Source organism: Labrus mixtus, chromosome 9, assembly GCF_963584025.1.
Source record: "Labrus mixtus chromosome 9, fLabMix1.1, whole genome shotgun sequence".
Lineage (NCBI taxonomy): Eukaryota > Metazoa > Chordata > Actinopteri > Labriformes > Labridae > Labrus > Labrus mixtus.
The window spans coordinates 22,907,455-22,919,882 of record NC_083620.1 but is presented as its reverse complement, the minus strand read 5'-3'; the positions used below and the strand labels follow the sequence as shown (position 1 = coordinate 22,919,882).

Below are 12,428 nucleotides of genomic sequence, written 5' to 3'. Positions count from 1 at the left end.
GCTTGCCAGGAGGCTTATGTCACGGCCTCAACTCCATATCTTTGCCTGTTTCTAGGTTTACTGCAGTTTGAGACAGCACAAATACCATCGTTGGTTTTCAAAAATTAGCTTCAGAAACCAGTGGGTGATGTCACTGAGACACTACATCCATGTTTAATAAAGTCTATGGGCAGAACAGTGCTTGTCATGTTCCCCCCCAAGCCAGAACGCAATGTGATATCACAGCCTGGGACACCAGTATAACACAGTGTGGAACCAATATGACTATACAAAGACAATAATGAAGGTGGAGCTTTGTTACAGTGATTTTGCAGGATCGTGATCGTGGCAGGGTGGTCAGCACTAGCACAAGAATCACAAGGATTAGCGTCACCTCCTCAACTAGTTAGCTCCCTCCTGAGCGTAAACACAGAACAGTTGCAGTGAAGCTTAACAGATGACAACAGTCATTACTTTTGGTAAATAAAGGTAAGAAGATAGGTAGAAAGATAGATTAAGAAAGTGTTTGCAACTTCTATTTACTTAGACCAAGCCAAGACTGTTTAAAAAACAAAGTAAATCCAATACTCGAGTGAAATAATAAAAATGGTCTGTTGGTTAGTTTGAGAAGTCACAAGATGTACAGCAAATAAAGCAAAGAAGCAGCAGACAACCCACATGAAACAACAGCCTGTTTGCATGCTGACGTGACAATATAACAATGCAGAGCTCACATGAACACGACCTAACAATGGGGCTTGTCAAGTTATTCGATGTTGTTTTGTTGCTGTTTGACCTTTTCTTGTTCAGGCAGTATACAAATACCAGAGGGAAGAAGGGAGAAATACATGACGGAGAGAAACGGTCACACTTTGGATGAAGAGTCGGAGGCTGATGTGGAGCTTGTTTGTCACACAGCTCTGTTCCCCACTGCCCTGGACACTAATACACTTTACTGTGTTAGACATCCAAGTTGTAAAGCCAACGAAACACACGGGAACATGAAGAGGACTCAACCAAAAGACTCAAGAATGAAGGATCCTCTGTGTAGTCTGTCATCACTCAGTGGGATTTATAAATAATACAAACAGTTGTATTGTGCAACCACAAACATCTCTTCTCCTTCAACTATCCTCTCATGTATCTGCAGCCGTGCAGAGAAACCACAACAGTTCGCTCATGAATGTTGTTGGAGGGGGAATAAAGATAAAATAAGGCTACTGCTTAAACATGCTTTCTGTAGCTGTATAAATTGATGAAAACCAATGAATAGACCTTAAGCCCTAAGTGTTTGAATGTCTGTCACTAGCAGCAGTAAGTAAACAGGCTTCACTTTGCGTGATCACACAAGAGCATGTACTTCACACATACTGTCTTCTCTGTGTATTGTCCTTGAATGTCTGACAGAGGATCAAACGTTTTTTTTTTTTTGGTTTTTTTTAAAAGCGGGATTGCAAGCTCTACAAGTTGATGTTTGCTTTGTGTTTCAACTGAAAGTGAAAAACACGCCTGAACATGCAGGGATTTGTTTCCGTTAACAGATCAGTCACATGGACCGTTCAGGCTTTAGAAAAAACTGTTGTGGTGGTTTCACACTTATGGTGGTACAAAACTTCTGAAAACTCCCTGAACATTTTCCCACGTGAGCTGCACGGATGAACACAAGCCGGCACACATTTTTGACTCCAACTTTACCTGGAATATTGCCTGCCTGACCACAAGTCGTTTTCCCGCTGAAGTCAGTGTGAGCTGATGAGAGAACACAGCAGGAAATATTCGGGAACATTCAGTCCGACCCGGCGGGAGAGGGCGGTTTAGTTTGTACCCGACAACTGATGTGCGACTATAGCCTATTGAAGTCTATTTATAGACTTCCTGGGCACAGCCGCATCCTGTTAAATCAGTCAACTGTATTTGTTTTTAGAACTGTGATAGGACAGCAGCCATTTTTGAAATCGTATCATGAATGTATTGGGGTGTGTCCTTAATCCTGCAGGCCTGACACTCCCACTCCCGGAAAACTGTTTTAAACGGATGAAAAGGATTAAAAATAACCTCTTTGACTGTTTGAAGAAAGGTAAGGTTCTGAGGAGAAAAAGACCCAAAGGGCATGTGAAGGTGCGTTTTATTTTGTCACTGCACAGCCCCCCCCCCCCCCCCCCCCCCCCCCCCCAGGTAGGGATGCTTTTGCATCATCTTCCCACTTTCAGATGATCTTCAGGGCCCAAAAGGGAATGTCTTACATTAAGCCGGCCCATTCACGCACATCCTCGCTTCAATTCCCCCGGCCACCAAAACTCTCTCCAGCTTAGCGGCAGCCTTTTCTCCCCCGTCCTCTTTGGCCTTTTGAATGATAACCTTGAATGGTATTGTCTCGGGGCACTAAAGGAGGGTAAAGGAATTCCTCGGTTCTTGACAGAGAGCAGGAATGCTTGACAAAAGGCATCAGCACTCCCTAAATCAGAGAGTGAGTGGGGATATGAAAAGGGGGCAGTCTTTCATTCAGGTAAAAAGCGTTGACAGAAAAAGGATGGGGAACAATAGAGCAGCTCTGATGGAATAAAGCACTTCTCTGTGTGCTTTTAAAGCACCCAGAATGCCATTTCAGAAGTGAGCTCAACTCCGATGATGAAATCTGAGGCAAGGACATGCAGAGGAAATTTCACTATATTAGAGCAGATTGTATGGATTGAACACTGATATGTCGGGCTGATTGTATTTAGTTCACTCCATTTATCTGAACTCCTTCCCAGTTCATAGACGATGCTTTCAGAGAAACCATTAGGCCTCAGATAGTCATTGGGATATGGAGTACATGGAGATCAATTGAAACTCGATCCGTGAATAAGTTGTCTGGCCTCTTAGATTCGGCACCGTGCGCTCTCTCCTCTTCCTCATTTCCTCCTCTGCCAGAAAAGACTGTCAGGCATCAGCTGGCTGCCATAGCAACTGAAACTGGACTCCAAGCTGGGCTAAGGTTTTACAAATAGTGGTTGGTGGCGAAAATCGAGCAAAGCAAACAAGCAAACCTCCCGGCCCGTGTGTGGATAGAGCAGCACTCGAGCGTTTCCTCATCTCCCAGAGAGCTGAGGGCATCTTTAAGTTTAACCTGAGGGAACTGTTGATATTGCCAAAGGGGGGAATTGTTATTTGGGTTCGTAATAACCTCTGCTGTTGGCACACGGCTTGTCTGTGGATGCTGGTGACGGCAGATTTCTCACATTTATGATCCCTCCTGTCTGTTTGTTCCACGTTGTCATGTATTTTCTGTGTCGCTGCAGTAACAGCCTTCTGGTGACTTTCACTGCTCCGCTCATGGCAGCTCAGTGGCGTTTTGCAATGATTTCATCATGAGACCATCTGCTCGCGGAAAAAACGAGCCGCTTGTTGAAGTTGATCGTGGTTGAAAGAGAAGAGAACCTTTCTGTGGTTTTAGAATCAAGCAATGAAATTCACAAAAGGACCTTTGTCGAAGCTGAAATTGGTGTTTTCATTTTGGAAGCGGGATATTTGGGCAGTTTTCATCTCTAGTCCACTAGGGGTTAATAACATGGTGTCCTCACTATGATGTAATATGATGCACTTTTGCTCTTTGTTTGTTTTTTCACTCCTACTCTACAATTGCATGGGTTGAAATTGAAGTAATCCTTTATTTCCCTTTTCTTTCTTTTCTTTCGTGGCACAATGAACATTTCATCCATGTTTGCATGCAGATAATTCTCTGTTTTCTGCAACAGCAAACCACTTTTTTGCAACAGGGGATCATTATTTTTTTTTATCTTATCTCACGGAATCTAGGGTGCGGGGTAGAGCTTGTGACTGTGACGTGTCTGCTAGCTTAGTGCTTCTCAAGCCGGGGGCGGAGGACACCAGATTTAGCACAAAGAATTTCTGGGAATTCATAAAATGAAACAAAACAACAAAACACTACTTCATATGCGGTCTGTGACTGGTAGGTCACGAGAAAGCATGGCCTCAGTTTAAGAGGTCAAAGGCCGACAGAGTTTAGAAGCTCTGCTGTAGATGACAACTACACGCTAAATGACACAAATCCCAGAGTGTATGTGTGCGTGTGTGTGTGTGTGTGTGTTTGTTTGTGCAGATTGAGACGCATCCGTGTCAGCTCAGGCAATAAGAAGGGAGAGAAGTATCATCTCCAACAGCACCCATGGAGAAACAGAGCCTGAGGTAGTGACCTTCACAAGTCCACAAATCTTTCCAGCATAACATCATGTGAGAAAAAAAAAAAAAAACATTTTAAATTTGTGTTAATCTTTCTCCCACATCCCAGTCAGCAGCCCTCCTACCTCTGCTGCTCACTAACCCAAAAGAAGTGTGGAGGATGGGATTGAGTGGAATTAACAACAGTGGGAAAAATCAATCTATCAAAATGCATGAAAGCGAAGAAAGTCACATAGGGCCACGTATGGAATTGATAAGCGCCTTGGAATTATGGTTTTGTTTTTGTTTATCCGCTCCAGGTTTTTTATTGCAGTTAGTGTCTCAGTAGTGTCATGGGAACGTGTGAGCCGCTCACATTGATTTCTCCCACTGCAGACTCTCAGGCTCACTGAGTTATTCCCCAAAAAACAACGAACTGACGCTTCACCCACAAACCTTTGAGGTGGGTTTTTTTGTGTGTTTTTCACAATGGAACTGAGCTATTTTCTTTGTTGTGGCAATAATTTCCCTCCTGTCTGTCGTCTTTCTTTCCCCCCACAAAACATTCCCAGTCAACATCATGATCTGACCTAATGTGGAAAATATGCTCTGCAGCCTTTCTTCCATTCCTTCTCTCTGAGGTGGCTGCTTCAGATCTGCAGCTCTTCACAGTTTTGATGATTTGAACTAATGGGTTAATCAAAGACTGATTGAGGATCCTCGTGAATCTTGATTTGGCAAATGGAAATAAAGCAGTTGTGTGGGATGGAATAACAATATCTCACGGAAACAAAGACACATTCTGCCTTGCATTATTTTTTTCCCCCCTCCCTTGTGCTGCAAAGAAATTTGATTTGATTACATGCTGCTGTATATCTCTGCATTACACAACACTTGAAAGAGAATTTCAGATTTTGTTAAATATTAATCATGAATGCATTAACATGCTCGGATGCTTTACGCTCTTTACTGTTACAAAAATGAATCAAAACACGTGAATCCATAACATTATATAACTGAGAATATTTTAAGGACTGTGTGTATGCTTGCTGGCTCCTAAATGCATTTTTGCACCTCAGAGAATCGTGGGTTCCTCTGTTCATCTGGGGTCCACAGCGGCGTCTTGCACAGGGATTCACATCAAATGCTCCTGTGTAACTCCTGCTGTACTGCTCAGCTAAAGGTAGTAATTTCAGGTCTGAAGAAGAAATTCCTCTGAAGTTCTTTTAAGGGTCTGAAGAAGAAACGGCAGAGTTTCTCCGTATGACAATCCCTGGATTCCCTCTGATCCTGAGCTGTAATGACACAGCCCTGGTTAGAGCCTTTTTATATCCTTTCACTCTCATCAACATGCCGACGTTCACCGAATTGATTCTCTACCACAGGAGCCACGATCAGCCGGTCTATTTTCTCCCAGAGCTGAGCCCGTGACATTCACTGTCCTTTCCGGCTGACAGATGTCTTTTTCACTTCTGCATCTCCACCTCCGATGCTATAGCCGCTTTGTAGAGCCCGTCTACATTAGCATGTGGATTAATTTCTGCTTGTTATCTGGCCTGGATGTAGTTAGGCAGTCCTAGTTGGTAGGCAGAGCTTTCTGGCATTCCTTTCCTGTGCTGCCATCCTCACATCCCAAAAACTGATAGCAGGGCAGACACGGCGGAGGGGATTAAGCTAATGTGATGGCAGAGCCACCTACTAGGGGGCCCCACGGGGTAATTTCAAGAGACAGGCCTTGGCATCCAGGGAATAACTTGTCAAGACCTGGCTACAGGCTAATATTGTGGATATTAATCCTTAATGTAATGGCCTTGACTAGATTTTCCTCTTGTCTCTGTGCGCAGCTTAAAGCGCACTCATAAGTCTGTTTAATCACTGACATAAAGCAATCCCTCAAGGATTTTCCGGAGTTTTACAGTAATTATTGCGTACCGAAAATGCTTGTTTTCCTCGCTGTTGCCTCTGTGAGAAATTGCCAAGCTATTTGCATATGCTGGTTGTTCATTTGCAGCTATTTTATGAGCTGCTGGCAGAGGAGCACTTTGTTTTGTTGCAGAATAAACGTGATGAAGTATTAAAATCACGATCCGTGTTATTCCGCAAAAGAAAGGGGGTGTGAGGTGTTGTTTGGAGGTAGAGCGGCTGGAACAGGTCAGAGCATGCTCCCCGTCAGTATCTGTTCCCGTTCGATAAGGTGAAAGCGTATCACAGAGGTGACGGCGCACACGTCAGTCCGGCAGCCTATTGTCTTTTTTTTTTTTTTTTTAACATTTTCAGTGTGACATTGACCAAAGAATTAGAGAGAATCCACATAAAAACAGAGTTTAAATTGATTTCACCTTCCAGGATAGCTTGATGCAAAAAAAAAAAAGAAAAGAAAAGCATAGCACAGTTTTGCATTTCTCCTCCTCATTATTGAAAACCTTCTTGAATTATTTAAACCCACAGACACGTGTCTTCCTAAAAACGATGCTGACCTTCCTCAAAAGCATCCGAGAGAACACCTCGTGGTTAGAGTTTGACCTTGCTGCAGTTTCACCCCCCCCCCCCACAGACAGAGTCTTGTACAGCTATGTTTTGTGATATTTTTTTGGAATCCTCAGTGTTCAGTTAGACTGACAGACTCTCTCTTTCTCTCCCGTTCTCAGGGCTGCTCATAGGATCTGGCTGTGCACTCTATCCTTTGGGATGGGACAGTGAGGAAGTACAGCAGACCTGCAACAACAGCTCGGACCAGTTTCAGCTGGGTAAGTTTAGCAGGCAGATCCAACGAACACACACACACACACACACACACACACACACACACACACACACACACACACACACACACGCAGAGCCTGTGTAAAGAGCCCAAATAACAAACTGATCCTTCAACCATGACTGTGTTAATTTATCTTGTGTTAGCTGAACGTAGCGGTCCCCCTACAGATAAAAACCTATTGAAACAATGAACACTGAGAACACTCTTTTCAATCTGCTCCCTGATATTCTGCCTTTTCTTAGGAACAAAGCAGACACACACACACACACACACACACACACACACACAACATTAAAAAAGTCAAAGAGAGTCTCCAGTCTCTTTCTAAAGTGTTTCTCGGCTATAAATATGTGCTGAGAATAAGCTGGGGCTGATTTGTGTTCTGTATTCAGCCGGCGTTCTCCGTGCTATCTCCCAGACAGAGATATGTTACTGTATCAGATAGATGCTGGAGTTATTCATACTGCTGCTGCTCTTTTATTTAACGCTTATCGTATAATATCTGATCTTTTTTAAAACATCAACACACGTCATCAGACCTTAAGGATACACGCTACGTTGAAGTGCTGTCTTCTCTCTTCACAACAATGCAGCAGCCAGTACGCCCTCCTTCCAAGTTTTCCAATACGGTGCCACACGGTCTGTATTACCTGGAAAGGTAGTGCGGTTTTACGGCAAACCAACAGGTGTTGCAGCGATGGAAACGGGCAAGCGAACAGGTTTAGATATCACTGATTGCAACCCAACCTAAAAAGCCTCTGCATTTTGTTTTTATACACTCCACGAGCAGAAACGTGGTTCTGTGTTTTTGTTCAACTAACTAACTTTAAAGAAGTGTGGATTGTTACGACTACTGTCCCATGTGGAGTGTGATTCTTATTATCCCTTTATAATACTAATATATCTAATTTAGTCTTTCTTTCATTCTTACTGCCTCACCAGTGGCACGTCTCAAAACAAAGAGGGAACAAATATCACGAGGGAAAGGCTTCATAAAAGGGATGGAGTCATTCAAATTCACCTGGTGCATCCTCGTCATTCTGCTCGATTCTGAGATATGTTGTGTTCAAAGTCAACATCTGGACTTTGGGATAGCGCTAGCACAAAGACAAATATATATGAGAAGGATTTTGCTGTTGGAACCAGGGATGTAATGCTAAATGTCACTGCAGCTACTCGCCTTTGATATTTGTTAGATCAGAAATGCGGGATGACATGTCTTCGCTTACGTGCAGAAAAATTCAGAGATCCCAAACCTCAGAGAGGAGATATTAAAACTTAGATGTGTTTCATTGTGCGACCTCTCCGACTGCATCACAACACGAGTCAACAATAGACATGCAGGTAACAGATAACGCGTAGGTTATTAAGAGAGGTACAAATGGAAGCCTAACTCGGATAAAATTCCTAAAGCAAAATCAAAAACATCCCAAAATGGTCTCATAGGGATCGGGTTTTAAAGGTCCCATATTATGCTTTTTCTGGTTTTATCTGCCCTTTAGTGTGTTTTCCAAGTGTCCTGTGCATGTTTAGGCACATCTATGTGCAAAAATTAAAAGTCTGCGGAAACGCGACTTTTCCTACGTCCTCCTGTTAGCTGTAGCATTAGCTGCATGTAACGCTCGGTTCTAGCCCCCCTCGATAAAAATGTGTCAGTGCTGCGTCATTGTCAGTGTGAGATCACTGATCTAAGCCCATTGGCTCGTTGCGGCAAGCCCTGCAGCTCATGTTGAAATTTCCGAGACGCGTGCTGAGCAACTGACCAATAACGACAGAGCGGATCGGCAGACCAATCAGAGCAGACTTGGCCCACGTGGGGTCTAACAGTGTGGGCTCAACAGAGTGCAGCTGACGGACTCAGAGCGTAGAGGGAGCAAGGAGGAGCAGTACATGAAAACAGACACTTTTTTTCGGACTTTAGCTATTGTGAACGTACAAAAGTAGGTACATAGATTAAATATACCAACCCCAAAAAGGGCATAATATGGGCTCTTGAAAGAGGCCTTCATAAATCTGAAATTTCTGTAAGAAAACCAAAACACTAATGAAAGGCTTTCAGGCAAGGGTCACTATGAACAGTATCACTGATAGAAGTGTTGTATAAATGATCATTTTGGCCTGATGATGGCGCTACAAGAAAGGTCAGTGTGACCCCCCCAAAGAAACTGGACTCATTCACAGCAGACCAGGATCATCCAGAGCCAATATCCAGGAAACTTGACCAATCAATGATGTGTTATCAAAGGGATCGTCTAAACTGATAGGACCATAAAGACCTCTACACGATGAATATTTATGTCTTATTTCATGATAATCTGGTCAGCAGTTGGTACTCTGGACAGAAGGAAGGACAAACTCCTTGAAATAAATCCAAGGCTCTAACACAGTTTTTTATGGATTTCCTGTCAGTTGAATTATAGATGACCGTAGATTACAGCTCAGTCAGATGACAGATTTGAATGTTCTAGACGCATTTGAATCAAACCCGTTAGATTTAATACAGAAGGACATAGCTCTGACTGATTTAAATTCCTAAACATCCTCTTAATTACTGAAATGTCACCACAAGTAATTATGTTGGATAATTATGTGATTTTCTCTTTGAAAGAACAGGGCGCTCAGTATCAAATGTTGCTAACAAGTTTGTTTGCATCACTCGGCTGTTCTCTGCCTCTGGCATATTAAGTTGACTCGCTGAAGATGACAGCGCCCGTTGTTTCAGTTTCACCTCCTCGTGGGTTGCGCCCTTGACAGGAACATTGTGATGTTCTCCCTCGAGATCAGTGTTTCACACAAATGATGCGTCTCGTCTACTGCAGCTTTAAATCTCTCCTTCATAGACTCATTCATTAATCATGAAGAGAACATTCAGCACTTCAGTCGTTTAAAGATAACTTTGAATGTAGCTGTAGGTCACATTAATGGAATGTACAGTATGTCTAAGAGACGTGCTCTTGTTTATTTCGACAGAATGAATGCATGCGAAAAGTTATTGCTTAGAAAAAGCAATACAACTTGAGAATTATGGACAAAAGTATTTTCAGTTTTGGCTGTTAGATCCGGTTTCAACAGTGTGGCGACATTTCGACATGAATTGTTAATGAGACGCTTCCTCTTCGAGCTCAGCTGGTTATTAGATAATGACTTTATTTGATCAGATAGCCTCATAAAATACGATGTTTTAATGAGGTGTCTTGATGGTCATTAAAACCTTTTTCGAATTGAAGCATAAGATTTAAGTCACATCTTTGTTTGACGTTGCAGAGGATATTCTCGGAGGATTATGAAGACGCGTCTTTAGGTGTTTTAATTTGTCTTTGCTTTTAGATTTTTGGCTCAGTTTCTGCGTTTTTCTCAACCTGTGTTTTCTCAAAGAGCCTGTGAGTGCAGTTTCCACATACCAGACGGTCTGTTTGCGTACTACATTCAGTGCGTTTGTTTTAACAGTGCTAACTCTTTTTTCACAGGAAGGAGGGAAATGTTGTGTCATGTGTAGAAATGTTAAGAGCAGTTTACAATATTGTCTCTTTTTTTTAACACAAACATGTTAACCACTGAGCCAAGGAAAGAGGGAGTCGTGTTATACAGTCAGCAGCAGTAATAGATGATATATTTAAAAGGAACATGTTTATTGTTGGTGAACTCAACAGCTGGATGAACATCAGACTGTCACTCTAAAGCCATACCTTCCCATTAATGCTCACAGAAAACCATGAACACTGAGTAGTTCTACCGCTGTGACTTCTTATGAACACAAACGTGTATAATGGTGGTAGAAATTCCACAGTGGGTGCATGAATGAATAATGAATCATGCACCAAGGTTCAGTGAGAGTTGTTAAATCTTTTGAACAGTCACTACGTGTACACTACAATGCAGTGCAGGGTAAAAGCCTCATTAAAACTCAAAAGTCTCTCATCCTGTAAATATTAACTTTGCTGATCCTCCTGCACTTTATTTATTTAATCTTATTATACTTTTAAGCTTGAGCTCTTCTCTTTTGGCATGTTTTTTTTGTTACCTTAATCATAGTGGTGATGCTAGCATGATCAGCAGTTTTTCTTTTTATAAATGTAGAGGGAACAGTTCACGTCTCTTCAGACACTCAAACATTCTGGTTAAACTGAAACAAATCAGCTGTTCCTCTGCCAAACTCTTATCTGTTCTCATTTCATTGAAATCCATTCATGGGTTTTTGGAGATACCCTGCTGACAGACAGACAGACAGATCGAATAAAGAGTGATTGGATATCACACTGAATCCTCTTCTTTCCTCTGCAGGTTCCTGTCAGATCGGCTGGGCATATTACTGCACAGGGGCCGGGGCGGCGGCTGCCATGCTGCTGTGCACCTGGCTGTCCTGTTTCGCCGGGAAGAAGCAGAAGCAGTACCCGTACTGACAGGAAGCATCGGGGAGGCGGGGACAGGAAGAGACCTCGGGAGGTACGACGGCGCGGGAGGGGACTCTGACTGTATGGACTCAAAGCAGTACAGCACACCAGGCACCAAAGACAGCAAGTCATTCTGGTGCTCTGCACATCATGGACACTACTCGTCAGACAACTGCAGGGACTGTTTCATTATGCAGCACAAACACGTGGCTTTGAAAACTGGGTCTTCTCTTACAAGCTGTTCTTAAATGAAATAATGTACGGACCAATCCTCTTTGTAAAAAATAAATAAAAAAAATGTTACATGACTATTTCTTTAACAAAAAAAGAATATTCTCTCTTTTTATGTCTTCCTCCTTTTCCCTCAATGTTTATGTGATAGTGTGCCCTGTGATGAAGAGAAAAGTAATATTGCTTCATTGTAACGTGAAGTGTTTCTGTCTCCTCTTCATGTCTCATCCTTGCCTTAAATACAAACTGAAATGCAATAACCCTTATAACGTAAAGCAATCCAACTCTGGCTGCCTGCTTCCTCGACTCAGCCTGTACAGATTCCCAAAAAGTCTAAGCAGAGTTTATTTAACACATTCATAAGATATACGTTGTGTATGATAATGTATTTTATCATATTAGCACATGTTTTGTATTCACTCTTCAATTTATTCTTTGTCATTTTACTTTGTTTTTTGTAAATAAATGTTTATTGAATTCTGCCTTCGGATTGTTATTTCAGGCACAGAGTACACCCTGAGGTAAAGTGAACAGGCCTTCACTCACATTCCTCAAAGCTTTTCCCATGACCTCTTGATCTTGGTAGTGTTCTATGCATGTGGGAGTCCTCCCCCCCCCCAATCGATAGAGAGGATAAGACCGGGCAGTGCTGTGAATTTAACTTTTCCCTATTATCGATGAGGAAAATCCTGTGACCTCTCGTCGGATGATTTCCCTTTTGACCAGGTTTTTAAACTTCAAAGTGTCTGAGTGTTTAAGGCAAAGCCTGAGACGCAGCCATACACCGGGGCATTGATCAGTCAGCTTCATGTCCAGAGGTAGCTCATGGTGCCTTAATAGTGGGAATACAAGTGATGGTAACCTTTTCCTACCAATTAGCACAGCTGTATGTGTGTCAACAG

General features: G+C 42.6%; 1 protein-coding gene across 1 annotated transcript in view; it reads left to right on the top strand.

Moving 5' to 3' along the window:
- LOC132980684 (LHFPL tetraspan subfamily member 6 protein) overlaps window positions 1–12,008 on the top strand; it is a 44,347-nt gene extending 32,339 nt beyond the window's left edge. The window contains exons 3-4 of the mRNA XM_061046953.1: window positions 6,789–6,887; window positions 11,186–12,008. Of these exons, the coding sequence (XP_060902936.1) occupies window positions 6,789–6,887; window positions 11,186–11,304 (218 nt within the window). The 3' untranslated portion in view covers window positions 11,305–12,008. The remainder of the gene's footprint in view (window positions 1–6,788; window positions 6,888–11,185) is intronic.
- The last annotated feature ends 420 nt before the right edge of the window (window positions 12,009–12,428 follow it).